The 27808-nt window shown below is 43.6% G+C and overlaps 1 protein-coding gene across 1 annotated transcript; it reads left to right on the forward strand.

Annotated features, from left to right (window-relative positions):
- Nucleotides 1-5144: 5144 nt before the first annotated feature.
- Nucleotides 5145-27516, forward strand: NARS1 (asparaginyl-tRNA synthetase 1). Its single transcript, XM_008013980.3, has 14 exons — nt 5145-5366; nt 6410-6489; nt 10905-11063; nt 11150-11239; nt 12882-12960; nt 15436-15506; nt 17714-17800; nt 20425-20646; nt 20758-20957; nt 21334-21469; nt 22167-22280; nt 25231-25362; nt 25687-25818; nt 26411-27516. Exons 1-14 carry the CDS (start codon nt 5324-5326, stop codon nt 26540-26542), a joined length of 1677 nt encoding a protein of 558 aa, XP_008012171.3. The 5' UTR covers nt 5145-5323; the 3' UTR covers nt 26543-27516.
- Nucleotides 27517-27808: the final 292 nt, after the last annotated feature.

A 27808-nucleotide genomic window follows, 5' to 3' on the forward strand; every position in this document is an offset into this window, starting at 1 on the left:
AGGCCGAGGTGGGAGGATCACAAGGTCAGGAGTTAGAGACCAGCCTGGCCAATATGGTGAAACCCCGTCTCTACTAAAAGTACAAAAATTAGCCAGGTGTGGTGGCGGCCGCCTGTAGTCCCAGCTACTCGGGAGGCTGAGACAGGAGAATTGATTGAACCAGGGAGGCAGAGGTTGCAGTGAGCCAAGATTGCACCACTGCACTCCAGCCTGGGCAACAGAGTGAGACTCTGTCTCAAAAAAAGAAAAAAGAAAAAAAAAAGAATCGTGTCCTATCAGGTTCTCAAACTTGGCTTCTGCTGTTGGCAGGCTGGGTACCTAACAGTGACAGTGGCCAGCCAGATCAGTCAGGATGAAGGGCAGTTCATGAGGCTGAACACATACATAGCCTCTATCCTGTTACTATAGCCACTTCGCAGATGGGCTCTTTGAGCAAGAACTGAGATGTTTTGGGAGGAAAAGTCCAACATCCACAGATGACAGAGACCTCCTCCATACCGAATGCCTTCTGATGGATGTTTGCAGAGGACAAGAAATCTTCACATTCAATGCCCATTCAAAAAGGTCTATCCACATCCCCACCAGACCTCCTGTACCTAATCTTTAATCTTGTTCTTTCTTAGTCCCTGATCAACTGGCCAACCCTCGAGCCAGTGTCCATCAGTCCTTTTTTTTTTTTTTTTTTTTTTTTGAGATGGAGTTTTGCTCTTGCTCTGTAGGCTGGGGTGCAATGGTGCAATCTGGGCTCACTGCAACCTCCGCCTTCCAGGTTCAAGCGATTCTTGTGCCTCAGCCTCCTGAGTAGCTGGGATTACAGGTATGTCCCACTGTGCCTAGCTAATTTTTGTATTATTAGTAGAGGCAGGGTTTCTCCTTGTTGGTCAGGCTGATCTCGAACTTCCAACCTCAGGTGATCCACTCGCCTAGGCCTCCCAAAGTGCTGGGATTACAGGCGTGAGCCACCATTCCCGGCCTGGTCCTTCAGGCCATCCCTACTTAGCTGAGAAGTGGAAAACCAGGCACAGTGCTCAGAGTTCCACCATCTGAGATGACTTCCCTTCACCACTGTCTTTTTTTTTTTTGAGATGGAGTCTCCTTCTTGTCGCCCAGGCTGGAGTGCAGTGGTGTGATCTTGGCTCACTACAACCTCTGCCTCCCATGTTCAAGTGATTCTCCTGCCTCAGCCTCCTGAGTAGCTGGGATTACAGGCACCTGCCACCATGCCCAACTAATTTTTGTACTTGTAGAGATGGGGTTTCACCATGTTGGCCAGGCTGGTCTCGAACTCCTGACCTCAGGTGATCCGCCCGCCTCAGCCTCCCAAAATGCTGGGGTTACAGGTGTGAGCCACCTTGCCCAGCTTCACCACTGTCTTTTTAGGGCTTCTTCCAAGTGAGGCTAGAGTAGACTGGTTGTTCATGTCTGGCATGTGCCAGAATATTATGCAGATGTCAACACTAGGCCCATTTTTCCATCCTGCACTAACTGGACATAGAGAAATCCTATGAGTTTATAGGTGTGGGCTGAGGCAGAGGTGGGAATTTAAATGACCCTCTTGTACAGCCCGCTTGTACAGTTCTACATACACTTTTTATTTCACAACGGAATGTTGCTGTGTAAATTCAATTTTTATTTTTTTTGTTTTTTAGACAGAATTTCACTTTGTCACCAAGGCTGGAATACAGTGGCCTGATCTTGGCTTACTGGAACTTCCACCTCCCGGGTTCAAGCAACTCTCCTGCCTCAGCTTCCTGAGTAGCTAGATTATAGGAGCACACCACCACACCCAGCTAATTTTTCTATTTTTAATAGAGACGGGATGTTGCCATGTTGCCCAGGCTGGTCTTGAACTCCTGGCCTCAAGTGATCTGCCTGCCTCAGCCACCCAAAGTGCTGGGACTACAGATGTGAGCCACCATGCCCGGCCAGTAAATTCAGTTTTAATGTTCAGATGAAACTAAATTCATGAAGGGCAGTTCAGATGAATCTCTTGGTGCCACCTGGCAGGAGCGGCAGCCCTCAAGTGAGGATGCAGCCAGCCTGCAATGAGGAGCTAGGGGAATAAGGACCCCAACCTCACATCCCACTTCTGTTCTTCCGCAAGTGTTCCCCATTGGCTGCAGCTGATCAGGAATCAGAGAACGAGGGAGCCCATCAATGTGGTTCACATGAGTCAGCCTCTGGGGCAGAGCAGGATGAAGTGGAGAAATTCATCCGGACAGGCTACGGTGGGCAGCCTCTAAGATAGTACCCAGTGAGCTCCACCCCTGGTATTCACCTCCAGGGCTGGTCTGTGTGACGAGTAGAATATGGCAGAGACAATGACATTTCACCTAACAAGCCAGGTTAGAGAAGGCACCGAAACCTCAGTTTTGGTCACTTCAGTGGGGAGCTTTTAATGGCTCATGACTCCCACCTGCTGGCATCCATGCCCATGTGTAATACCCTTCCTTCGAGTGTATGCTGGACCAAGTGACTTGATCCTAATTAATCGAATATGGCAAAAGTATTGGGATATATCCCTTGTGATATCAGGCAACTAAAGGTTCTAAATTCCATCTTGGTTGCTGGCTTTAGCCAAGCAAGAGGCCTGTGTGGAAAGAATTGAGGGAGACCTTTGGCCAACACCCACCTGAGTGCGTGTGGAAGGGGATCCACCCCAGGTGAGACTTAAGAATCTCAAGTTAAGCTGACTGCAGCCTTTGGAGAGACTCAGCTCCGAGTCCTCAGCTAAACCGTGCCCAGATTCCTAGTCCACAGAAATGTGAGATAACAAATGCCATTTGATGCTTTGGGGTAATTTATTATAAAACAAAGGTAACTAATATTCTCTCTCTCTCTGATCACCTGCTTTAGGTGAAGTCAGCGGCTGTGTCATTAGCAGCTCTATGGGGAGCCCACCTGGCAAGGAACTGAGGTTTTCTGACCACAGCTTGTGACTGAGCCTGGAGGCAGATCCCACCCACCCAAGCCTTCAGATGACTGCAGACCCTGCCCTCAGCATGATTCATGAGAGACCTGAGCCAGGACCTCCAGCTAACCCACTACCTTATTCCTGACCATCAGACACTGAGCAAGGTAGGGCCTGGCGTGGTGGCTCAGGCCTGTAATCCGAGCATTTTGGGAGGCCGAGGTGGATAGATCACTTGAGGTCTGGAGTTCAAGACCAGCCAGGCCAACATGGTGAAACCTCGTGTCTACTCAAAATACAAAAATTAGCCAGGTGTAGTGGTACACACCTGTAATCCCAGCTTCTCGGGAGGCTAAGACAGGAGAATCTCTTGAATCTGGTAGGTGGAGGTTGCAGTGAGCTGAGATTGCACCACTGCACACTCCAGCCTGGGTGACATAACTGAGATTGTCTCAAAAGAAACTGCTAAGGTAATAAATGTTTGGGGTTTTAAGCTGCTAAGGTGTGGGATAATTTGCTTTGCAGCAATTGATACTAATTCATGAGCCAACAGAAAACATTCAGCAAAGAGGAAAAGAGAGAAGTTCATAAAATTAGGTGAAATATTCCTTAGGAATAGTATTTGCAACTTTTTTTTTTTTTCTGAGTTACAGTCTCACTCTGTTACCCACACTGGAGTGCAGTGGCACGATCTCGGCTCACTGCAACCTCCGCCTCTCGAGTTCAAGTGATTCTCTTGTCTCAGCCTCCTGAGTCACTGGGATTACTGGCGTGTGCCACCACGCCTGGCTAATTTTTGTATTTTCAGTAGACACGGGGTTTCACCACTTTGGCCAGACTGGTCTCAAACTCCTGACCTCAAGTGATCCCCCCACCTTGGCCTCCCAAAGTGCTGGGGTTGATTACAGGCGTGAGCCACTGTGCCTGGACCTGGTTCATATTCTTGATAGGCCCTGAACCTATATATGGAGTTATTTTTTTGAGGACCTTTCATTACAAAAGAGTTTTCTTTTGCTTCAGGGACAAACTCTGGTAGTCCACTAAATTGAGAATAAAGGGCCGGGCACTTTGGGAGGCTGAGGCAGGAGGATCACTTGATCCCAGAAGTTGGAAACCAGCCTGGGCAACACAGGGAGACCCCTCCCCTCCTCCATCTCCACAAAAATAAAAAATAAAAATAAAAATAAACGAGCCGGGCATGGTGGCATGCACCTATAGTCCCAGCTACTTGGGAGGCTGAAGTGGGAGGCTCGCTTGAGCCCAGGAGTTCGAGACTGCAGTGAGCTATGATAGCACCACTGCACTCCAGCCTGAGCAACAGAGAAGACCTAGTCTCCAAAAAAAAAAAAAAAAACACCAAAAAAGTAAAAAAAAAAAAAGTTGAAAATGATGACAGATCCTTTATTAGCACCTCTTACATGCCCGGGCAGTGAACTTACATCATCTTTCACAAACAGAGAAACTGAAGCTCATTCAGATTAGGTAATTTATCTGAAGACACAGATAAACCCCTCCCAGCGCCTGAGTCTCGGCGCAATCGGGATGCTTCGCAGCGGGGCAGGGGCAGGGCCCGGAGCCACCGCCATAGCAGCCTGGGGGAACGACGGATTCGGGGAAGCCCAGCCTGGCCCTTCAAGTCCCGGGCCCAGCAAGGGCCAGGACCCTCCCTCCCTCCCTGCAATCGGTCCCCAAACTCGCTGAATGAAGCTTATTCAGATTAGATAATTTATCTGAAGACACACGGTTAGTAAAAGGCAGAACCCGGGTTTGTATTCCGAAGCCCTTTTGTTCTTTTCCACCACATTATTATGGACTCCCTAACAGTAATCCTTGTAATTTTAAATGAACATACACCATAGTTCCTGTCCTGAACACCGAGAGACGTTGGTTCACGGAGGTGAGAAAGTTAACGCATCCCGCTGCGTCCCCTCCACCGCCGCGCACCCAGTCTCGCAGCTGGCATGGTGTTTGCTGGTGACATGAACTCAACCAGCCTCCAGCATCTAGGGATCGGGGTGACATCCTTTGGTCTGGTTTGCAAGAGGACCCGCACGCCTCCAGCTGGGACAGAATTGAAAGGTTCAGAAAGGAAAGCTGGGGAGGTGGGGAAGGAAGAGTGCAAAAGTGACGCCGTGCCAGGGTCTCCAGGGCCAAGCAGCCCCGGGCCAGGCGGCGCACTCCGAGCTGCGCAAACGCGGGGGGCGGTGCGTCTCCGGATACGGAAGTTGCCTCTGCCCTCACCAAATATGGCGGCCCCCGGCGCCGCTCGCCCGCCTCTCGTAACCAATGGAACCGCGGCGGTCGGCTGATTCACGCAGGCGGTCTCTGCGCTACGCTCTCTGATGCAACGCCGGAGTCGCGGAAGCCGTTGGTGCACGTCGGCGTGGCAAGACGTCGGCGGTATTGCAGTCTATGTCCTTGGAGGTGACCAGGGCCACTGCAGGCATGGTGCTAGGTGGGTGAGACTCGTGTGGCGCGGTGTTCCCTGCCTGGGGCAGGAACTCTGCTCCATCCGGGTTCCGGCGCTTTCCTTAGTGCGTACTAGAGTGGGCGCCCCGCGAATGTTTGGGGACCGATTGCAGGGAGGAAGGGAGGGTCGTGGCCCTTGCTGGGCCCGGGACTTGAAGGGCCAGGCCGGGCTTCCCCGAGTCCGTCGTTCTCCCGGGCTGCAATGGCGATGGCTCCGGGCCCTGCCCCTGCCCCGCTGAGAAACATCCCGATTACGCTGAGACTCAGGCGCTGGGAGGGGTTCTGACACAGGGTAGCCCCTACTCCCGCAGATCTTCAAAGTGATCGTCAGGAAGAGGCTTTAGGATTCCAGTTGTTTTTCTCCCAGCCTCATTTTTTTATTGAGGTTTCCGGGGAGACCATGCTGTGCAGTAGAAAAAAAAAAAGAGAGACCTGTATGGATGTCACTGTTCAGACCTACTAGTTGTGAGGCCTGAAATTTTCCAACCTCAGAGCTTCTGTTTCCTTTGAAGATCAGAGGGAGCTGGTGTTTATTTGCCATCTCTACAAAAACTGGCACTGGGATATCTGATTTGCATGTGTTATTTTATTTCATCCTCAGTACAGCCTTTCAAGATGGGGATTGTTTTTCTTATTTTATAGTTAAAGAAATAAGCTCAGAAAGGCTAAGTAAATTCTCCAGAATCACCCTTCCTTTTAAGGTACAAAATCGAAGATTCCAGCATATGTCTGACCAACTTCAAAGCCCTTGTTTTATTTTTGGGTGCCCAGTTGGATAGAATAAATATCACAAAGTGAAATGATCAGAGTTCATTTTGAAAACCTGGATTGTTAACTAATGTTTTTAATGAGATGGATGTTATTGAAATGGAGTGGGGAAATAATTAGGATATTAATTTCTTATGGACCTCAGTAATTTTTACTAATCGATGCTTGTTCTGTTTACAAAGGTAAGGAATGAATAAAGTAGTAAGGTGACTAATAGTTAATGGCCAGACCACAACTTACCCTCATTTTGTCAAACAACAGAGCTGTACGTCTCTGACCGAGAGGGAAGCGATGCCACGGGAGATGGAACCAAGGAGAAACCATTTAAAACTGGTCTAAAGGTAGAGTCTCTTCTCATTAGGAAAATGAGACTGCATTTATTAATGACTTATGTCAATTATCGTGTGACTTGTCAAGAATTTAATTTCAAACCCTGAGTTCCAAAGATAATTTTCAGAAAAGGGAAAGTAAGGAATGCGTACAGATACGTGACTTTAAGATTGTTAGATGATGGAAGTCTAAACTTACTTTAACATTTTAAAAAAAGGTATCTTCTTTTTTACCACATGGCATTGCTTCTTGCAGTCTTTCTCTGCAATGAGTCAGATTGCTGGATTCTCAATTCTTGTAAAGATAAAAGTTATCTTTCCTCAATCACAGTGAGCTCATGACCCGGGGGCTCCTGAGAGGGTTTTTGGTGAATTTACCACAATTCAGAGTATGATCCTGAGATCTGACTCCAAGACCTGGTTTATACCAGCACACCAAGAATGGATTCTTGGAGCTGACTTATGACTTGGAGCTTGAAGCTAGAATGCCAATTTATTAACGTGCAATTATTTCTCAGGATCTAGAATCCTTGAATGAGTTTAGCTCATTCTCAAAGAGGTTTGTCAAGAACTTGGACTCAGGCCAGGGGCAGTGGCTCACGCCTATAATCTCAACACTTTGGGAGGCTGGGGCAGGTGGATCGCTTCTATAATCTCAACACTTTGGGAGGCTGGGGCAGGTGGATCGCTTCATTCCAAGAGTTTGAGACCAGCTTGGGCAACTTGGTAAAATCCTATCTCTAAAAGAAACATAAAAATTAGCGTGGCATGGTGGTGCGTGCCTGTGGTCCCAGCTACTCCAGAGACTGAGGTGGGAGGATTGCTTTAGCCTGGAAGGTGGAGGTTGCAGTGAGCCGTGATTGTGCCACTGCACTCTAGCCTGAGACCCTGTCTCAAAAGTTAAAAAAAAAAAAGAGGGGGGGGCTTGGACTCACAACGTGGGTGTTAGGTAGTTGATTGTATCAGGGTGAAGTGTGGCCTAAGACAACCTTCTTAAAATAGACCATGGACTTAGCTGTGAACTCATATGCTAGAATCCATTGGCTACAGCTGCCACATAAGGAAGATGGTTAAAAGTTCCTTGGGTCTGGGCTTTGGTGCCTCAGGTCTGTAATCCCAGCACTTTGGGAGGCTGAGACTGGAGGATTGCTTGAGCCCAGAAGTTTGAGAACAGCCTGAGCAACGTGATAAGACCCTCGTCTCTACAAAAAATTTAACTTCTTAAAACTTTTTAAATAAATTTAATTTAAAAAATAAAGATAGGATATTAATGCTCCCAAAGTGCTGGGATTATAGGAGTGAGCCATCACACCCTGCCAACTACAAAAAATTAAAAAAAAAAAAAGATTAGCCAGGCATGGTGGTATGCACCTGTGGCCCCAGCTACTCGGGAGACTGAGATGAGGGTACTATTTCAGCCCAGGAGGTTGAGGCTGCAGTGAGCCGTGATTGCGTCACTGCTTTGCACCCTGGACAGCAACAACAAAAAAGTTCCTTCCTTGAAGTATGTTAGGAAAAGCGGTGCCTTGACCCTCCTTTTTCTGTGCCTCCCTTTTGTTAACTGTGTTACAACATTTATAGTTACTGTCAAGTCCTCCTAACTGGGAGCATTCTCCCCTCTTCTCTTTTAGATCATACCATATGGTTATACTTTGGTGTGTCATACATGGGTACTTGTTTTTAATTTTATTTTTTTTTCTGAGACAGGATCTTACTTTGTTGCCCACGCTGGAGTGCAGTAGCACCATCATGGCTCACTGCAGCTTCAACCCTGGGCTTAAGGGATCCTCCCACCTCAGCCTTCTGAGTAGCCCAGACCACAGGGGCGTGTTACCACACCCAGTTAATTTGTTTCTTATTTGTAGATACGAGGTCTACAAATGTTGCCCAGGCTGGTCTTAAACTCCTGGGCTTAAGCAATCCTGCTGCCTTGGCCTCCCAAAGTGCTGGGGCTACAGGTGCGAGCCACCACTCCTGGCTGGGTTTTACTTTTTAACCACTCTTAAGGGGAAATCTTTAATTTCTGGATTGTTGGTTGCCTCATTTTGCAGCTCCCCAAAACTAGCAACACTGTTTAGATGAACGTTTGCAGAATGTCACTCTTAACAAAAGCGTAGCATTCTGATTTGGGAACTGATAGTTTGGCTCTTTCAATTTCAGTGATACAAAAGGAGGGATCAGTACAGACTGTCGGGTAGTAAGTGAATTCTGAAGGACTTAGATGTATTCATGGGACCTTCTCTCCTGGTTTTGCATTTTAATCAATGGCTATCTTTTTTGTTTTTGAGACAGACTTTCGTTCTTCTTGCCCAGGCTGGAGTGCAGTGGCGTGATCTCGGCTCACTGCAACCTCTGCCTTCTGGGTTCAAGCAGTTCTCCCTGCCTCAGCCTCCTGAGTAGCTGGGATTACAGGCACCCGCCACCATGCCTGGCTAATTTTTTAAAAATATTATTATTATTTCTAGCAGAGATGGTATTTCACCATGTTGGCCAGGCTGGTCTCGAACTCTTGACCTCAGGTGATCCACTCACCTTGCCTCCTATAGGCTGGGATTACAGGCATGTGCCACTGCGCCCAGCCCCTACATGTATTCTTACAATGTCTAGTTGTTAAAAGGATGGACTATTGAATGTTTTCTTTTTTTTCTTTTTTTTTTCTTTTTTTGAGGAGTCTCGCACTGTCACCCAGGCTGGAGTGCAGTGGTGCAATCTCAGTCCACTGCAACCTCTGCCTCCCAGGTTCAAGAGATTCTTTTGCCTCAGCCACCCAAGTGACTGGGACCACGCCTGGCCAGTTTTTGTATTTTTAGTAGAGACGGAGTTTCATCATATTGGCCAGGCTGGTCTCGAACTCCTGACCTCGTGATCCGCCCACCTCAACCTCCCAAAGTGCTAGGATTACAGGCGTGAGCCACCACACCCAGCCCTTGAATGTTTTGAAAAGATCCAGATTCCCTCTTTCTCTGCAGCAGTCATAGAACTGAGAAAAAGTCCGTTTTTACAGGCTGCAGATCTTGCAACAAGAGAATAATTCATTGCATTTCTTGTTTGATTTAATAACTTGGAAGAGATTTCGAAAGATTGTTTGTGGCTTTAAAGTATTCATCTTTTATATACTTTCAACTGTGTTTTTAAAACCACAAACGATAAACTATCAAATGATATGTAACACAGCAATGCCTGATATGTTCCATTGTTGCAAAGAGGTATTCTACAGTGTGGGAATTTTTCAGATTAAATGAGTTTAGCTTTTTGGGGTTTTTTTTTTTTTTTTTTTGACACGGAGTCTCACTCTGTCGCCCAGGCTGGAGTGCAGTGGTGCGATCTCGGCTCACTGCAAGCTTCACCTCACGCCATTCTCCTGCCTCAGCCTCCCAAGTAGCTGGGACTACAGGTGCCCACCACCACGCCTGGCTAATTTTTTGTATTTTTAGTAGAGACGGGGTTTCACTGTGTTGGCCAGGATGGTCTCAATCTCCTGATCTTGTGATCCTCCTGCCTCGGCCTCCCAAAGTGCTGGGACTACAGGCGCCTGCCACCACGCCTGGCTAATTTTTTGTATTTTTAGTAGAGACGGGGTTTCACTGTGCTAGCCAGGATGGTCTCAATCTCCTAATCTTGTGATCCTCCTGCCTCGGCCTCCCAAAGTGCTGGGATTACAGGCGTGAGCCACCGCACCCAGCCCTTTTTTGTGTTCTTAACCATTGTTTTGTTGAAAGTTTCAAAAATGTCTGACACTTCTCTGATTTCTCACAGAGGACTACGTTTTAGATGTCACCTGCAGTTGGCTTTTGCTGTCAGGTGTCTCTTCTGTTGTCTGTATATCTGTGCTGGTTGCTACAGCCACTTAAGATCTGTTGCTTGTAGTCTGCTTGTCTTGGAGAACTGTATAGTGTATGCCCGAACTTGCTGGAATTGTTTGTGAGAGGACCTCAGAGCTTCAGCTTTAGCCAGTGTGCTGCTTTTGTTTTTTCTTTTCTTGAGATGGAGTCTTGCTTTGTTGCCCAGGCTGGAGCGCAGTGGCGCGATCTCGGCTCACTGCAAGCTCCGCCTCCCGGGTTCACACCATTCTCCTGCCTCAGCCTCCTGAGTAGCTGAGACTACAGGTGCCCACCACCACACCCAGCTAATTTTGTTTATTTTTTTAGTAGAGACGGGGTTTCACCATGTTAGCCAGGATGGTGTCAATCTCCTGACCTCGCCCACCTCGGCATCCCAAAGTGCTGGGATTACAGGCGTGAGCCACCATGGCCAGCCAACCAGTGTGCTGCTTAAATGTTCAACCAGTCACTCCGCCGACATCAGCTTTTGGTTGTTGGGGTCTTTATGCTTAGATTGTTCAAGTTGCCTTATACTTGAGATGTTATTTTGATTTTAAGTGTTGTACGATGTTCAAGAACTGTCTTTTTTTCTCCTCCCTACCCAAGGCTTTGATGACAGTAGGAAAAGAACCATTTCCTACCATTTACGTAGATTCACAAAAAGAAAATGAGAGGTGGAATGTTATTTCTAAATCACAGTTGAAGAACATTAAAAAGATGTGGCATAGGGAACAAATGAAGAGTGAATCCCGGGAAAAGAAAGAGGTGAGTCCTGAACTTGCCACAGTGAACGTTGTTAAAGTTAGAACTCTGGAAACAATGTTAACCAACTGCTTCATCTTTAAAATTAGGCAGAAGATAGTTTACGAAGAGAAAAGAACCTGGAAGAAGCAAAGAAGATTACCATTAAAAACGATCCAGCTCTCCCAGAGCCAAAATGTGTAAGTTTGTTTATCTTTTCAAATACCGTGGACTTGGCTACATCAGATCATTATTTCTGTGTGTGAGGGGCATGCCATGTGGTTTGTTCCTTTACATTTTGTTTTTACTTTCCTTTTATTTTTTATTTCTTAATTTTAAATTTTAATTTATTTATTTTGAGACAGAATCTCGGTCTGTTGCTCAGGCTGGAGTACAGTGGTGCAGTTTCTGCTTACTACAACCTCTGCCTCCTGGGCTCAAGCGAGCCTCCCAAGTAGCGGGGACCACAGGCATGCACCACACCTGGCCAACTTTTATTTATTTTTAATTTTTGTAGAAACAGTCTCCCATATTGCCCAGGCTGGTTTCAAACTCCTCGGCTCAAGGGATCCTCTCACCTCAGCCTCCCAAAGTGCTGGGAATTCAGGCATGAGCCACCATGCCTGGCCTACTTTCCTTTCAGAAGGGACATAGAGAAATAATGTTTTAGAGTTATGAGGCTAGTTCTTTAGGGGTTCATTTTATTACACAGTCAAGTAAATGCATGTTGAATGAATTCTGTCCCAATTGAATGCCAGCAGATGGGGGACCCAGGCCTGACTGCGCTTCATGATGTTGGTCATGTGATTTAACCCTCTCTAGTGTCAGTTTGCTTATAAAACGAAGAGGTTGAAATCCATGATTTTCATGTTTATTTAAATAGAGTAAAAGTTTGTGAATTGTGAAATTAGATTCACTCTTCTTCCTTCTGTTCTTTCTGGAACCCAAATAGATTGCTGGACTATGAATGAAAATGGTTTGATTTCCAGTAGTTCTTATTTTATTTTATTATTTATTTATTTATGAGACAGAGTTTCGCTGTTGTCACCCGGGCTGGAGTGCGGTGGGGAGATCTCAGCTCACTGCAGCCTCCACCTCCCAGATTCAAGTGATCATCCTGTCTCAGACTCCCAGGTAGCTGGGATTACAGGTGCCCGCCACCATGCCTGACTAATTTTTATATTTTTAGTAGAGATGGGGTTTCACCATGTTGGCCAGACTGGTCTCAAACTCCTGACCTCAGGTGATCTGCCCACCTCAGCCTCCCAAAGTGCTGGGATTACAGACTTGAGCCACCACGCCCAGCCAGATTTCCAGTAGTTCTTACTGCTGATGAATTTTTGTATTATTTCCTTATTGATGAAGCTGGGGTTTTTGGGCTACATTCACCAGCCCCTTCCTCTACTCATCTCCTTTCTCCTTCATCCCCCAAACAAAAGTTAGCCTTTTTAGGTACTAGGTTCTGGAAGGTATCGAAGAACTGTGGGGTCACGGAAAAGGCTCCGTGTGGACTGGGATTGTTGCTATTGTGGGACGCAAGTGCTCCACTTATGACAAACGAATTCATTTATTAATTAATTTCATCTAGCAATACCTGAAATTCTTCTGGGTGTTTCTCATACCAGTTTTACCCTAAGAAAGAAGACTTGAATTGTTTTTTTGTTTTAAACCACTCCAATACAGTGAAATGTGTTTGGTTCTGACCTGCAGTAGAGGGGCTATCTCCAGTTTTGAACCATTTGCGATTTTTAACACTTTACTACCGTCTGTCTAATATTAGTGAAAAAGTTGGTGTATATAAATGACATTATTGAACAAATGTTATTTATTTCAATTTGACAGGTGAAGATTAGTGCATTAGAAGGATATAGAGGCCAAAGAGTAAAGGTGTTTGGCTGGGTCCACAGGCTGCGTAGGCAAGGTAAATGGCAAAGCTTTTCCTTCTTTCTAATTTTTAAATATCTCTGGTCTTAGATGAAGAAAAACACAGATTTGCAGGGGTTTTTTTCTGCCTTTTTTTTTTTTTGAGACAGAGTCTCACTTTGTTGCCCAGGCTGGAGTGCAGTTGTGCTATCTTGGCTCACTGCAACGTCCGCCTCTCAGGTTCAAGCAATTCTCCTGCCTCAGCCTCCTGAGTAGCTGAGATTACAGGTTACCTGCCACCACACCTGGCTGATTTTTGTAATTTTAGTAGAGACAGTGTTTCACCATGTTGGCCAGTCTTGTCTGGAACTCCTGGCCTCATGTGATCCATCGTCTTGGCCTCCCAAAGTGCTGAGATTACAGGTATGAGCGCTTATGCCCGGCCCTCTTTTTTTTTTTGATATGCTGGCTAGAACTCCCCCCAGCCATCCTGCTGCCTCAGCCTGAGCAGCTGTGATTACAGGCACATAGCACCTTACCTGACTTTAAAGGATAGAATGATTTATATCTTAAATTTGTTCTTGTTTAAAGTGACTATTGAAAGTATAAAAATTTTTAAATGCTATTTTAACAGTTAGTAATTACAGTGATGAAGACATGTCCAGTAAATATTTGTCAAGTATTTGTCAAATTGGGAGGATCGCTTGAGCCCAGGAGGCAGAGGTTGCAGTGAGCAGAAACTGCACCACTGCACTCTAGCCTGAGCAACAGAGCGAGAAAGGAGATGAGTAGAGGAAGGGGCTGGTGAATGTAGCCAAAAAACCCCAGCTCCATCACTAAGGAAATAATAGAAAAATTCATCAGCAATAAGAACTACTGGAAATCTGGCTGGGCGTGGTAGCTCAAGCCTATAATCCCAGCACTTTGGGAGGCTGAGGTGGGCAGATCACCTGAGGTCAGGAGTTTGAGACCAGTTTTATTTAGCAAAAACCAAGGGGTGTTACCATAGGAAGTTTACATCTGAATCTGAAACTTGGCCATAGTTTTGACTCTTATAAACAGTGTATTTGCATTCTCGCTTGGTTCTGACATTTTGTTTCCTCTTTCCCTTTTTATTATTATAATATATAAACATTATTACTTTTACTATTTATTGTGAGGGATTAGCAAATCTTTCATTAAAAAGTGGGATGGGGCCGGGCGCGGTGGCTCAAGCCTGTAATCCCAGCACTTTGGGAGGCCAAGATGGGCAGATCACGAGGTCAGGAGATCGAGACCATCCTGGCTAACACGGTGAAACCCCATCTCTACTAAAAATACAAAAAAAACTAGCCGGGCGAGGTGGCGGGCGCCTGTAGTCACAGCTACTCAGGAGGCTGAGGCAGGAGAATGGCATAAACCTGGGAGGCGGAGCTTGCAGTGAGCTGAGATCCGGCCACTGCACTCCAGCCTGGGCAACAGAGCAAGACTCCGTCTCAAAAAAAAAAAAAAAAAAAAAGTGGGATGGGCCAGGTGCGGTGACTCACGCCTATAATCCCACTACTTTGGGAGGCCAAGGTGGGTGGATTGCCTGAGGTCAGGAGCTCAAAACCAGCCTGGCCAACATGGTGAAACCTTGTCTCTACTAAAAATACAAAGATTAGCTGGGTGTGGTTGTGGGCACCTGTAATCCCAGCTACTCCAGAGCCTGAGGCAGGAGAAGCAGTTGAACCTGGGAGGTGGAGGTTGCAGTGAGCCGAGATCATGCCATTGTACTCCAGCCTGGGCAACAAAAGCGAAACTCCCTCTGAAAAAAAAAGCAGTCAGGAGGGGACAAAAAGTACAAATGAAATGTTTTAAGTAGATTTCAGTAATGGACCTTTGAGACATAAATAAGAAAAAGTGATTTTGTTCAAGAACATTTATGCATCACCCACTGAGTGCACAGTACTACACCAGACATTGCAGGGGATTCAAGGGTGGATAAGGCGTAATGCCTTAACTCATGTTGCCTTCTGTCTTGCTTTCCCCTGGTTGTGTGGATCTTGGGGATCATGTAGGATTTGAAAGTCTAAAACATTGAAAATAAAATATTTTACAAATACTGAGTAGTGGTATTACCAGTGGTTACTTCACGGGCAGGGAGCCATGTGGGAGGTCTGAACTTCAGTGTTTAACCTTGGAGTTTCCTTTAGATAAGATTAAGTCATGGCTGGGTGCAGTGGCTCATACCTGTAATCTCAGCACTTTGGGAGCTTGAGGTAGGAGGACTGCTTGAGCCCAGGAGCTTGAGACCAGTCTGGGCAACACAGTAAGACCCCTGTCACTACAAAATAATTAGCCAGGTGTGGTGGCATGTGCCTGAAGTCCCAGCTATTTGGGAGGATAAGGTGAGAGGTTTGCTGGAGCCCAGGAGGCTGCTGTGAGCTGTGATTGTGCCGCTGCACTCTAGCCTGAGTGACAAAGTGAGACCCTATCTTTAAAATTATATATATATATATAAAATTTGGTGCTTTGAGAACAGTCTGCCTAAATTATTATTTCTCATTTTTAGGAAAGAATTTAATGTTTCTGGTGTTGCGAGATGGTACAGGTTATCTTCAGTGTGTGTTGGCGGATGAGTTGGTAAATATTTTCTCTTACTTATGCCTGAAAATTAGATGTTTTCAGTAGATTCCTCTATTGTTCTGGGAATTCTAGAATCTATACATTTATTTAAAATTTTTATTTTGTTGACAATGAATGTCAATAAATCAAAACATCACATTGTATACTATAAACATGCAATTTTTATTTGTTTATTATACCATAATAAGGCTAGGGGAAGAAAACTTTTATGGAGAATTTCCAGCACATTAAAAAATAGAACCATATAAAAAAATCCTCAAATGCTCATCACCCAGCTTCTGTAACTACCAGTATATGGCTAATCCTGGTAAGATATTGCCTCTCAGACATCATATCATTTAAATACACATGCTTATGCATCTCTAAGAAAAATAATGTGGCTGGGCATGGTGGCTCACACCTGTAATCTCAACACTTCGGGAGGCTGAAGTGGGCAGATTGCTTGAACCCAGGAATTTGAGACCAGCCTGTCAGCATGGTGAAATCCTGCCTCTACAAAAGATACAAAAATTAGTCAGGTGTGGTGGTGCATATCTGTAGTCTCAGCTACTCAGGAGGCTGAGGTGGGAGGATGGCTTGAGCCAGGGAGGCAGAGGTTGCAGTGAGCCAAGACGATGCCACCACCCTCCAGCCTAGGCAACAGAGTGAAACCTTGTCTCAAAAAAAAAAAAAAAAGAAGGAAAGATAATATAGTCATCTACTATTATCACACCCTCCACCAATACAACTACTAAATATGATCTAATATCCAGATTCTTATCAGTTCATACTGCCTTTTTATAGTTGCTTGATTTGAATGAGCATTCTAACAAGATTAACATGCAGCATCTAGTAATACGACTTTGAAATTTTCTTTATAACTCTGCTGCTCCCTTTGCATGCCCTTTTCTGCTGTCACCCACCCATTGATATAGATTTGTTGGGAAAACCCTGGTGGATTGTCCTGTGGAACTTCTCACATTCTGGATTTGGTTGTTTGCATCCTTGTGGTATTCTTTAGCATGTTCTTCTAGTCTCTGTTTTTTTTATAAATTGGAGGTTGGAGGTTAAGTCTGATTAGGTTCAGTTTTTTGGCACAACGACTTGGGCAAAGCTACGTTCTTTTAGTTGCATCACGTCGAGAGGCACGTAAGGTGTGGTTGTCTTTTTTTTTTTTTTTTTTAATTTGAGACAGATTCTTGCTCTGTCACCTATGCTGGAGTGCAGTGACGTGATCTCAGCTTGGTGCAACCTCTGCCTCACAGATTCAAGTGATTCTCTTGCCTCAGCTTCCCGAGTAGCTGGGACTACAGGCATATGCCACTATACCCAGCTATTTTTTTTTGTTTTTAGTAGAGACAGGTTTTCGCCATATTGGCCAGGCTGGTCTTGAACTCCTGACCTCAGGTGATCTACCCGCCTCAGCCTCCCAAAGTGCTGTGATTACAGGTGTGAGCCACCATGCCTGGCTGGTTGTCTTTTCTATGACTAGTGGGTTCAGGTGTTGGCAGCCTGACTTCTTCCTTTCAGAGTCCCCTATCAATTTTTTCCTAATGACTTTAGTAAGAAGTGATTATAGTGTAGATGGGCTCTGTATGGTTTTTGTTTGTTTGTTTGTTTGTTGTTTTGAGACACAGGGTTTCTTAAAAAGAGTGCAGTGGTGTCATCATAGCTCATTGCAGCCTCGACTTCCCAGGCCCAAGCAATTCTCCCATCTTAGCCTCCCAAGTAGTTAGGACTATAGGCAAGAACCACCACACCCAGCTAATTTTTATTTCTCTCTCCCTTTGTTGTCCAGGCTGGTTTTGAACTCCTGGGCTCCAGTGAGCCTCCCACCTCAGCCTCCCAAAGTGTTGGGATTACAGGCATGAGCCACTGTGCCCAACCTGTATGTTACTTTAATAGTCTAGATTTTTATAAATAAATAAATAAACTGTCCAGATATTTTTAAGTGATGTGGGTCAGTGTTGTTTATTCATATGTATGTAAAGTGTGTATTTACATGTATATGTTTATATTTACATGTATATGTGTATATATAGATAAACCTCTGTCTTCCACAAAAATAGCTATATTTTAATATTAATAATATGTGGCCATCTCACTCTTTATTTTATTAGTATTTGATCAGATAACTTGTTTGTAAATAATCCCTTTGATTTTCTATATGGTAGAATTTTTAAATCAATGTGAATAACTAAAGTTGTGCTTTGACTTTTGTATAGTGTCAGTGCTACAATGGAGTACTGTTGTCCACGGAGAGCAGTGTTGCAGTGTATGGAATGCTAAATCTTACCCCAAAGGGCAAGCAGGTGAGTGGATTGAGTTTTGCACTGGGTGAATGAATAGTTTATTTATTGGTTTGTTTTCCAGTGTCTTGGTTTGTACATTTGGCATATGTATTAGGGTTCTTCAGAGGGGCAGAGCTGGTGGGATAGATGTATATATGAAAGGAGTTTTTAAGGAGAATTCACTCAGAAGATCACAAGATGAAGTCCCACGATAGACCATCTGCAAGCTGTGGAGCAAGGAAGCCAGTAGTGACTGAGTCCAAGTTCAAAAGCCTCAAAAGTAGGGAAGCAGACAGGGCAGCCTTCAGTCTGTGGCCGAAGGCCCAAGAGCCCCTGGCAAAGTACTAGTGTAAGTCCAAGAGTCCACAAGCTGGAGAACTTGGAGTCTGATGTTCGATGACAGGAAGCATCCAGCACGGGAGAAAGATGAAGGCTGGAAGACCTGGCAGGTCTGCACTTCCACCTTCTTCCTCCTGCTCTTTCTAGCGAGGCTGGTAGCCATTTGGGTGATGCTCACCCACACTGTGGGTGGATCTGCCTCTCCCAGACCACTGACTTAAATGTTAATCTTCTCTGGCAACACCCAGATACACCCAGAAAATACTTTGTATCCTTCATTCCAATCAAGTTGACCCTTAATATTAACCATCACAGCATATAAATACAGTAAATGTGAAGTACATGTCATATTCGGTATGCCTTTTCCAGTGAAATACGTACATTATACAACTCGTGATAAAAAGAATGCAGTGATTTCCAGCCTTACAGAATTCCTGAATCATCCTCATGGGCTATAATATAGCCACTGTGCTATAGATATATGAATTACTTTTCAGCCAGATGGAAATAAAAACTTAACAACCCACCTAAAAATTTTCAGAGAATTTCTTAATAGAATTTGAGAGGCTGTTTTTTTTGTTTTTTGTCTTTTCTTGAGACAGACTTTCACTGTTGTTGCCCAGGCTGGAGTGCAATGGCATGATCTCCACTCACCGCAACTTCTGCCTCCCGGGTTCAAGCGATTCTTCTGCTTCAGCTTCCCAAGTAGCTAGGATTACAGGCATGCACCACCATGCCTGGCTAATTTTGTATTTTTAGTAGAGACGGTATTTCTCCATTTGGTCAGGCTGGTCTCGAACTCCCAACCTCAGATGATCCACCCACTTCAGCCTCCCAAAGTGCTGGGATTACAGGCGTGAGCCACTGCACCCAGCCAAATAAAGTGGTTTTTATGGCACCAAGATAATTATATGTTCCATATATGTGACTTTTAAAATGAATTGCTTTCTAATGTAATTATTAGGGAGAATTTGAATTTTTATTATATATATGTTTCAAAGATAAACAGCTTTTAATAAAACCTTTGCATTTTAGAAGTTAATATGTGCAAATACATTAATTTAAAGTAGGTGAGTAGGACTGGGCGTAGTGGCCCATGCCTGTAATCCTAGCACTTTGGGAGGTTGAGGCAGGTGAATTGCCTGAGCTCAGGGGTTTGAGACCAACCTGGGCAACTTGGCGAAACCCTGTCTCAACTAAAAATACAAAAAATTAGCCAGGTGTGGTGGTGCGCGCCTGGAAACCTCAGCTACTTGGGAGGCTGAGTCATAAGAATTGCTTGAACCCAGGAGGCAGAGGTTGCAGTGAGCTGAGATTGTGCCACTGCACTCCAGCCTGAGTGACAGAGTGAGAGTCCATCTCAAAAAATAAATAAATAAATAAAAATAAAGTAGGTGAGTAGAAGCTGGAAAAATATATCAGCATGTTAACAGTAGTTAGTAGGGACTCCAGGTGGTGGGATTACATTTTATTTTATAGTTTGTGCATTTCTTTTCTTTTCTTTTCTTTTTTTGAGATGGAGTCTCCCTCTGTCGCTCAGGCTAGAGTGCAGTGGCGCAGTCTCAGCTCACTGCAACCTCCACCTCCCGGGTTCAAGCAATTCTCCTGCCTCAGCCTCCTGAGTAGCTGGGACTACAGGTGTGCACCACCATGCGTGGCTAATTTTTTGTATTTTTAGTAGAGATGGGGTTTCACCATGTTGGCCAGGATGGTCTTGATCTCCTGACATTGTGATCTGCCCACCTCGGCCTCCCGAAGTACCGGGATTACAGGTGTGAGCCACCGTTCTGAGCCACAAATATCTTTTAAAAATAGAAATGCACAGGCTGGGCGTGGTGGCTCACACTTGTAATCCCAGCACTTTGGGAGGCTGAGGTGAGCAGATCACGAGGTCAGGAGATTGAGACCAGCTTTGCCAACATAGTGAAACCCCGTTTCTACTAAATATGCAAAAATTAGCCAGGTGTGGTGGGCGCCTGTAATCCCAGCTGCTCAGGAGGCTGAGGCAGGAGAATCACTTGAACCCAGGAGGCGGAGGTTGCTGTGAGCCAAGATTGTGCCACTGCACTGCAACCTGGGCGACAGAGCAAGACTCCATCTCAAAAAAAAAGATATTTGTGTGTATGTGAGTGTGTATCCAGAAAGAATATTCATAAAAATATCAATATAAAACTAAAGGCTGAGAATTATGAGGTTCTTAAAAATCTCAGCTTACCAAAACTTTGACATAAATTAAAATCCTCAATACTGTTAATTTTTTATTTCCTTTTCCTTCTTTCTCTGGACCCCACTTTTTAAAAATGCAGGCTCCAGGTGGCCATGAGCTGAGTTGTGACTTCTGGGAGCTAATTGGGTTGGCCCCTGCTGGAGGAGCTGACAACCTGATCAATGAGGAGTCTGACGTTGACGTCCAGCTCAACAACAGACACATGATGATCCGAGGAGAAAACATGTCCAAAATCCTAAAAGCGCGATCCATGATCACCAGGTGCTTTAGAGATCACTTCTTTGATAGGGGGTACCATGAAGTAAGTATGTGTTCGTCAGCTTTTGCAAACAATACATTTTTTGCCATTTTGAAACTTGAATAGTGGTGCTCACGATAGACATTGATTTATTCCTTCTTTGCATTTGAACAGGTTACTCCTCCATCATTAGTTCAAACACAAGTAGAAGGTGGTGCCACACTCTTCAAGCTTGACTATTTTGGAGAAGAGGCATTTTTGACTCAATCCTCTCAGTTGTACTTGGAGACCTGCCTCCCAGCCCTGGGAGATGTTTTTTGTATTGCGCAGTCATACCGGGCAGAGCAGTCCAGAACACGAAGGCACCTGGCTGAGTATGAAATTGTCTTTTTATTTCTTTTTAGTTAATATCTTTAGAGAAGAAATCTTAGTGTAGGTAAATTATGTCTGTTTAAAAAAACAAAAAACTGATATATTAAGTGGTTAACGGAAGAACATATAACAAAGTTTTGCCACCTTAGATCATAGCTAAGGTCTCTTTTTTCACTTTGACTTGATCTTTTATGTAAGAAGGAACAAACAGGAAATTACTACTCAGTGGAGAAGAGGGGAGTCCACAGCTAATTTGCAAAGCTAGGAATTGGTAGCATTGTTGGAATTTTATGGACAGCTTCCCGATGTTAAAACCCTTGCTGGAGGAAAAAACAGTGCAGGAGAAAAGCAGTTCTGAACTAGTGTCTTGTTCTTCAGGTACACTCACGTGGAAGCCGAGTGTCCTTTCCTGACCTTTGATGACCTCCTGAACCGGTTGGAGGACTTGGTTTGTGATGTGGTAGATCGAATATTGAAGTGTCCTGCAGGGAGCATAGTGTATGAGCTCAACCCGGTAGGTGCAGTGTTTATGGAAAGAAAAAAATCACAGTCCTTTTTTGGAAGACAATGAAGGCGTCATCCTCAGTTTTTGTAGATTTGATGGCTTGGTGAGCTGAAATAAGTGACTAATTATTTTGAAGACTAGAATTTGATATTAGTCATTGTCGATAATTTTATAACGTTTTCAGTTATGTAAGAAGAGACTCATGTTTTCCATTTTAGGAATATCTACATAGTTTTCTAGTCTGACGTTTTCTATATATATATGTGTGTGTGTGTGTGTGTGTGTGTGTGTGTGTGTATGTATTTTTTTTTTGAGACGGAGTCTCACTCTGTCACCCAGGCTGGAGTACAGTGGCACGATCTCTGCTCACTGCAACCTCTGCCTCCCAGGTTCAAGCGATTCTCCTGCCTCAGCCTCCTGAGTAGGTGGGATTACAGGAGCCCACCACTACCCCCAGCTAATTTTTGTATTTTTAGTAGAGATGGGGTTTTACTGTGCTGGCCAGGCTAGTCCCAAACTCCTGACCTCAAGTGATCTGCCCACCGCAGCTTCCCAAAATGCTGGGATTACAGGCATAAGCCACCACCCCTAACTGAAGTAATATTTTATAATAATAATATTTTATAATAATAGTTTTTAATGGAAATTTTAGTGTTAATGTTTACATTTACGTATATACACATTATATTTTTCCTTTCTTCTATAGAACTTTCAGCCCCCCAAACGGCCTTTCAAACGGATGAACTATTCAGATGCTATCATTTGGCTAAAAGAACATGATATAAAGAAAGAAGATGGAACTTTCTATGAATTTGGAGAAGTATGTATTCCTTTCTCTCATTGTTTCCAAGGTGGGATTGGGCTCCAGTTCTCTTCTTCTGGTTAATGAACTAGTAATGTGGGTGGCATCTGCCTGTCCTCAAATAAATGGTAACAGCAGAACCTGCTTCATGGGGTTGCCTGCGGATTCACTGAGTTAATAGAGTCAGCCTTAGGACAGTGCCTGTTCTGTAGCATCCAGTAAGTGTGAGTGAGTTTCTTTTTTTGTTTGTTTTTTTGTTTGTTTGTTTGTTTTGAGATAGAGTCTCACTCTGTTGCCCAGGTTAGAATGCAGTGGCATGATCTCGGCTCACTGCAGCCTCTGCCTCCTGGATTCAAGCAATTCTCCTGCCTCAGCCTCCCGAGTAGCTGGGACTACAGGCGGGTACCACCGCGCCCAGTATTTATTTATTTATAAAATAATAAATAATTTTATTATTTTTAGTAGAGACAGGGTTTCACCATGTTGGCCAAGATGGTCTCGATCTCTTGACCTCGTGATCCGCCCGCCTCAGCCTCCCAAAGTGCTGGGATTATAGGTGTGAGCCACCGCTCCTGGCCAAGTGTGAGTTTCTAAGCTGCCTTCACATCACATCTCCTGCTTTGCCTCTTCCCTCTTCCTTCATTGTTCTTCCTTGGCCACAGCTTATAAACTCTCCTTATTCTCTAGGCTGGCAGGAGTGCTTTAGAAGGTTGTGAAGCCTTTGAAATCACATGCAAAATGATGGTATATAGATATATATGTATATTTTTTTCCTGGAGAATGTATCTTTTGCTTTTAAAAAGAGGTTCATCCTCTCCCCCAAAACAGTGATTTAAAGCTCCTTAATGTGGAAGATGAGAAAGAAGATAGCCATTGGTTAAAAATGCAAAACCAAGAGAGAAGGTCTTGGAAAAGGTAGCCTACTGCCCCAGATAAACTTAGCATTTCGGTTTTGCCTGAGAACCACTCTCCCAGCATGCACTTGGATTGCAAGTTTTCTTTCTTTGGGACAGCGTCTCCATCTGTCGTCCAGGCTGGAATGCATGGGTATGATCATAGCTGGCTACAACCTTGAACTCCAGAGTTCAAGTGATCCTCTTACATCAGCCTCCAAAAGTGCTGGGATTACAGATGTGAGCCACCACGCCCAGCTAATTTTTTATTATTTATAGAGATGGTATCTCCCTATGTTGGCCCAGGCTGGTCTCAAACTCCTTGGCTCAAGCAGTCCTCCTACCCCGGCCTCCCAAAGTGTTAGGATCACGGGCGTGAGCCACCGCGTCTGGTTCAAGTTTTCAGCACTATGCTAGGCCCTCTTTCCTATGCATTTAACCATTACTTACATAATATTTGCACAACTAATTGTTTTACAGTTGAAATGTGTGTAGCTGCTACTAACTACTTTTGGGTTTTAGAAGGAATTAATAGAAACAATATACTAGGTCTATGTAAAGCACTCTTATTGTTTCTGTGAATTCAGTTTTTTTTCTTTTTTAAAGAGATGGAGGTATTGCTTTGACTGGGCTGGTCTCAAACTCCTGGCCTCAAGCAATCCTCTCACCTCAGCCTCCTGAGTGTTGAGATTATAGTGTTGAGATTATAGGCATGAGCCACACTGTATAGTGTTGATATTATAGATGTGAGCCACACTGTGCCCAGCCTGTGAATTCAGTTTATGATGTATAATGACAAAATTTTGTATTGAGAACTTGAATACTTTTAGTGTACTTAATACTTAGTAAAATAGTGTAGTTGAGTGGAAGGAACACAAGCTGTGGAGTCAGAAGCCCCCCAGGTGGGCTTAGCTCCCACCTCTTTTGTGCTGTGTAACTGAAGACCAGTGACCCCCTCTCAGGTTCCTTATCTTTACCTTGGAAGTAACATCCATTTTGTAAGATTGTGGGGACTACAGGAGCAAAATGCCTAGCCAGGACAATGGCAGGGGAGCCTGTCAGCATTTACTATACATTGCTATTCCACACACATGAGGACACTAGAGTAGATACATGGACTTCAGGCTTTTGGGGGGTATGAAATAAGACCTGTTTTCCCCTAACTCAATCTTATAGAGCCCCGCTGTGTAAAGCAGATGCAAGCTGAGAGACTAGAGCTCTCCTGCCCATCTCCTGTTGCCTCTCGGCGTCTCCAAGGACGCAAGGGCTCCAGGGCCCGGAGCTTGAAAACAGGTGTGCTGGGTGATTGGTACCTCCATTTCACTTCTTCATTAAACAAATCTGCGAGTCTTCTCCAGTTCTCTCAATCCGTTTTTACTGGGACAAGACTTTTCAGTTTTAACTTATGTGTTAACTTTATGTGTGGTACAGAAGGATGTTTTGAGAGAGAAACTAATGAGCTTGAGTCATCATCTAACATTGTTTGGCTAACTATTCCGGATGTGCTTACACTTACCAGTTTGACATTGGTTATTTGTCTTATGATTGTGCCTTTCTGTCATTGAAGGCATAACTGATTGATTACAACAGGAAAGAAGGGCAGATAACAGAGAGTTTAAAGATTAGTGTCATTAGTAATATTCTCTGTGTGTAGATCAATGATGTTCTAGAGCATTCATGATTACCGTATGCCTTATGGGACTAAGTGGACCTCATTTGCTTCAGAGCTAGACAAAACAGGCCACTGAGAAAAATACTGAGCTGTGTCTAGTCACAGCTTGAGGCTGGCTTTTGTTTTTGTTTTTTTGATTTTCCTTCGTCAAGCAGCATAGTGCTTGAGATATGCTGTAAAGGGAGACAGATCTTTTACACTTCATTAAATAACTGAGTTTTAAGAATATGTTTATTTCTTTTTGAAAGAAATTATTCTTTACACAAATGTGTATGGGTTAAGGGTAGGTGTGTCTCTACTCCGTTGAATTGATAGGAGAAAGGACTGGTACAGGGTGAAGGAGCTGCTTCTGTCTTGTTGCAGTCTAAGTTGTAAATGTTAATGAAGTCTTGTTTAACCTCAGGATATCCCAGAAGCTCCTGAGAGACTGATGACAGACACCATTAATGAACCAATCTTGCTGTGTCGATTTCCCGTGGAGATCAAGTCCTTCTACATGCAGCGATGTCCTGAGGATTCCCGTCTTACTGAATCTGTCAGTTTCTGTTTCAAAGAGTATTCATAATTTTGCTTTTTAAGGGGATGGGGACCGTCATCTGGAATCAGATACAGCTCATGGCAAATATATCGTTCTCTATCTAGAATGACAATATTTAAAGATGTTGGGTTTTCCCCCCTCCCCTGATTGAGGTTAACATGCTTGGTTAAATTAGATAAATGTAAATATTTGAATATTATGTAATCATAGTGCCTCCTTTAGCCCTTGGAGCTTAATCGTAATTTTCATTTGAACTCTAGAGCAGTCCTGTGTCTGATCGCTTGAGAGTAATTGTGTATCTTCTTTCACTTACATTTAAAGGTCGACGTGTTGATGCCCAATGTTGGTGAGATTGTGGGAGGCTCAATGCGTAGCAGCGATGCTGAAGAAATACTGGCAGGTTATAAAAGGGAAGGGATTGACCCTGCTCCCTATTACTGGTATACAGATCAGGTAAAACCAATTTTTTAAGCACTCAAAATTTTTTTCATTGTAATCATTCTGTATATATTGAAATTTTTAAAAGGGGAGAATTCAGGGTAGTACTTTGGTATTTGAATGAGCTGTATGTGTTCAGCTTCCAGGTTATAATAATGTGGTGTGTGAATATTGCCAGCTTTGTCTTGGCCAAGTTATATGTTGATTTCATTGGAAAACCTGTTTAATGCCTGGCTTGTTGATTGCAACTGAGTTTTAAAAAATTGATCCTACCAGTATCTAGTACCCTTCTTCATTTTCCTCTCATAAAGAGATATTGACTTATTTTAAAAGTTTTTAAGAATTTCTTCTTTCCAGGGTGGTACTTATTCCCTGGTTGATTTTTCATACCAAATTATTTCGTTACACATGGTTCATGAAGGCATAGAGATTAAGTGCTGAGATTACAGGCACAACCCACTGAATCTGGCCATAGTTGAATTCTTAACCACGGTAAGCTAACTCCTTTCATGGTGGAAAATCTTAACTACCTTAGATGAAATTTTTAACTAAGTATTTACTCCTCTTTCTTTCTTTCTTTCTTTCTTTCTTTTTTTTTTTTAAACAGAGAAAATATGGCACGTGTCCACATGGAGGATATGGCTTGGGCTTGGAACGATTCTTAACATGGATTCTGAATAGGTATCACATCCGAGACGTGTGCTTATACCCTCGATTTGTCCAGCGCTGCACGCCATAACCAATTTCTCCGGAAGTGTGGAGGAAAGGTTATGAAAGGAACAGGCTCTTTAAAAAAGAAAACAAAAAGCCAGAATCTTCGTTTTTCTGTTTCACTGGGGTTTTCTCTGTCTGCGTTTCTTTCTACTACCATAAAAAGTACCTCAAATCACCTGAACATCGAGTTAAGGTTATCATTTTAAGAAAAAATATCCATTATGAAGTTTGGGGGAAATACCTGGCATGAAACTGTAGTTAGGGATACATTCCAGCATTTTATTCACTTTGTTCAAGTTATTCATTTTATTCAAGTTATATGTATATATAATTCAACAATTTTAGATTATGGTGTAAGATATTCCAGTAACTTAATCTACCTGTGCTTTTAAGTGTACCTGGAATTCTTTGGTTTATTTTTTTGCATTAATGAGTCAAAGCAAAAATCTTGGGGGAAGAAATTGGCAATATGGTATAAAAATCTGCTCATATTAGAACACAGTATAATTCAGCAGCAGACACTAGAATCAAATGATAGTCTTTTGTATCAGTTATTAACTTTTCTAAGTCTGCATAGCTGCTTATAATTCTGAGGCCTACAAATTGATATGGAAGAATTTGTAAAAACAGAATTGCCTTAAAGGATTTGAAGTAAGAGCATAATTTTGGGGAGAGTTCTTTAGTGATTCACAGTATCCCTCTTAGCATTAGTTTAAGGTAAAGAGGCAGACTGATGTTCCCTCTTTCCTGGTAATTCCTGAGTAATTAAGAATAAGTTCCAAAAGAATTTGTAGCTGGAATCTTAATAACAATTGTCAGTGGCTGTTTGAGTTGCCCCCAGCATGTCCTTAGATCTAATCTGTGCTACCTTATTAACTCACAGCAGGCTTACTGAATGACTTCATTTCAGATTTAGTTGATTTCTCCACCAAATGCATGTCATGTATTCTCAATAGGCTGTATTCCCAGCAGTCAATAAATGAACATCCGTAAAAACTCTTTGCTGGCATAATTTTCTTAAAGCTAAACATCTCTGTCACATTAGTTCATGCTTTTGCAATTATTTTATCTTTTTTATGATGTATATATGTGAAATTAAGTACTACTAAATTTAGGTATTGCTAATGTTACATGAAGGAATGATTTTTTTAAATTAGATATGTGGGTCATGGTTACGTCTTTTTTATAATCATTTTTGTGTTACTTTTGGAGACATTAGATTTTATCCTGTTTTGCAATTAAGTGAAATGACAGGTCAAAATGAGGCATTTAGGCCGGGCGTGGTGGCTCA

This window comes from Chlorocebus sabaeus, chromosome 18, assembly GCF_047675955.1.
Source record: "Chlorocebus sabaeus isolate Y175 chromosome 18, mChlSab1.0.hap1, whole genome shotgun sequence".
NCBI classification, from domain to species: Eukaryota; Metazoa; Chordata; class Mammalia; order Primates; family Cercopithecidae; genus Chlorocebus; species Chlorocebus sabaeus.

Bases quoted from the DNA above. Each gene is read 5' to 3' on its own strand.
- NARS1 (XM_008013980.3), top strand. From the start codon at position 5,324: ATGTCCTTGGAGGTGACCAGGGCCACTGCAGGCATGGTGCTAG. The intron at 6,490-10,904 runs GTAGAGTCTCTT...TCCCTACCCAAG, and splicing joins CATTTAAAACTGGTCTAAAG to GCTTTGATGACAGTAGGAAA. The intron at 22,281-25,230 runs GTATGTATTCCT...GTTTAACCTCAG, and splicing joins CTTTCTATGAATTTGGAGAA to GATATCCCAGAAGCTCCTGA.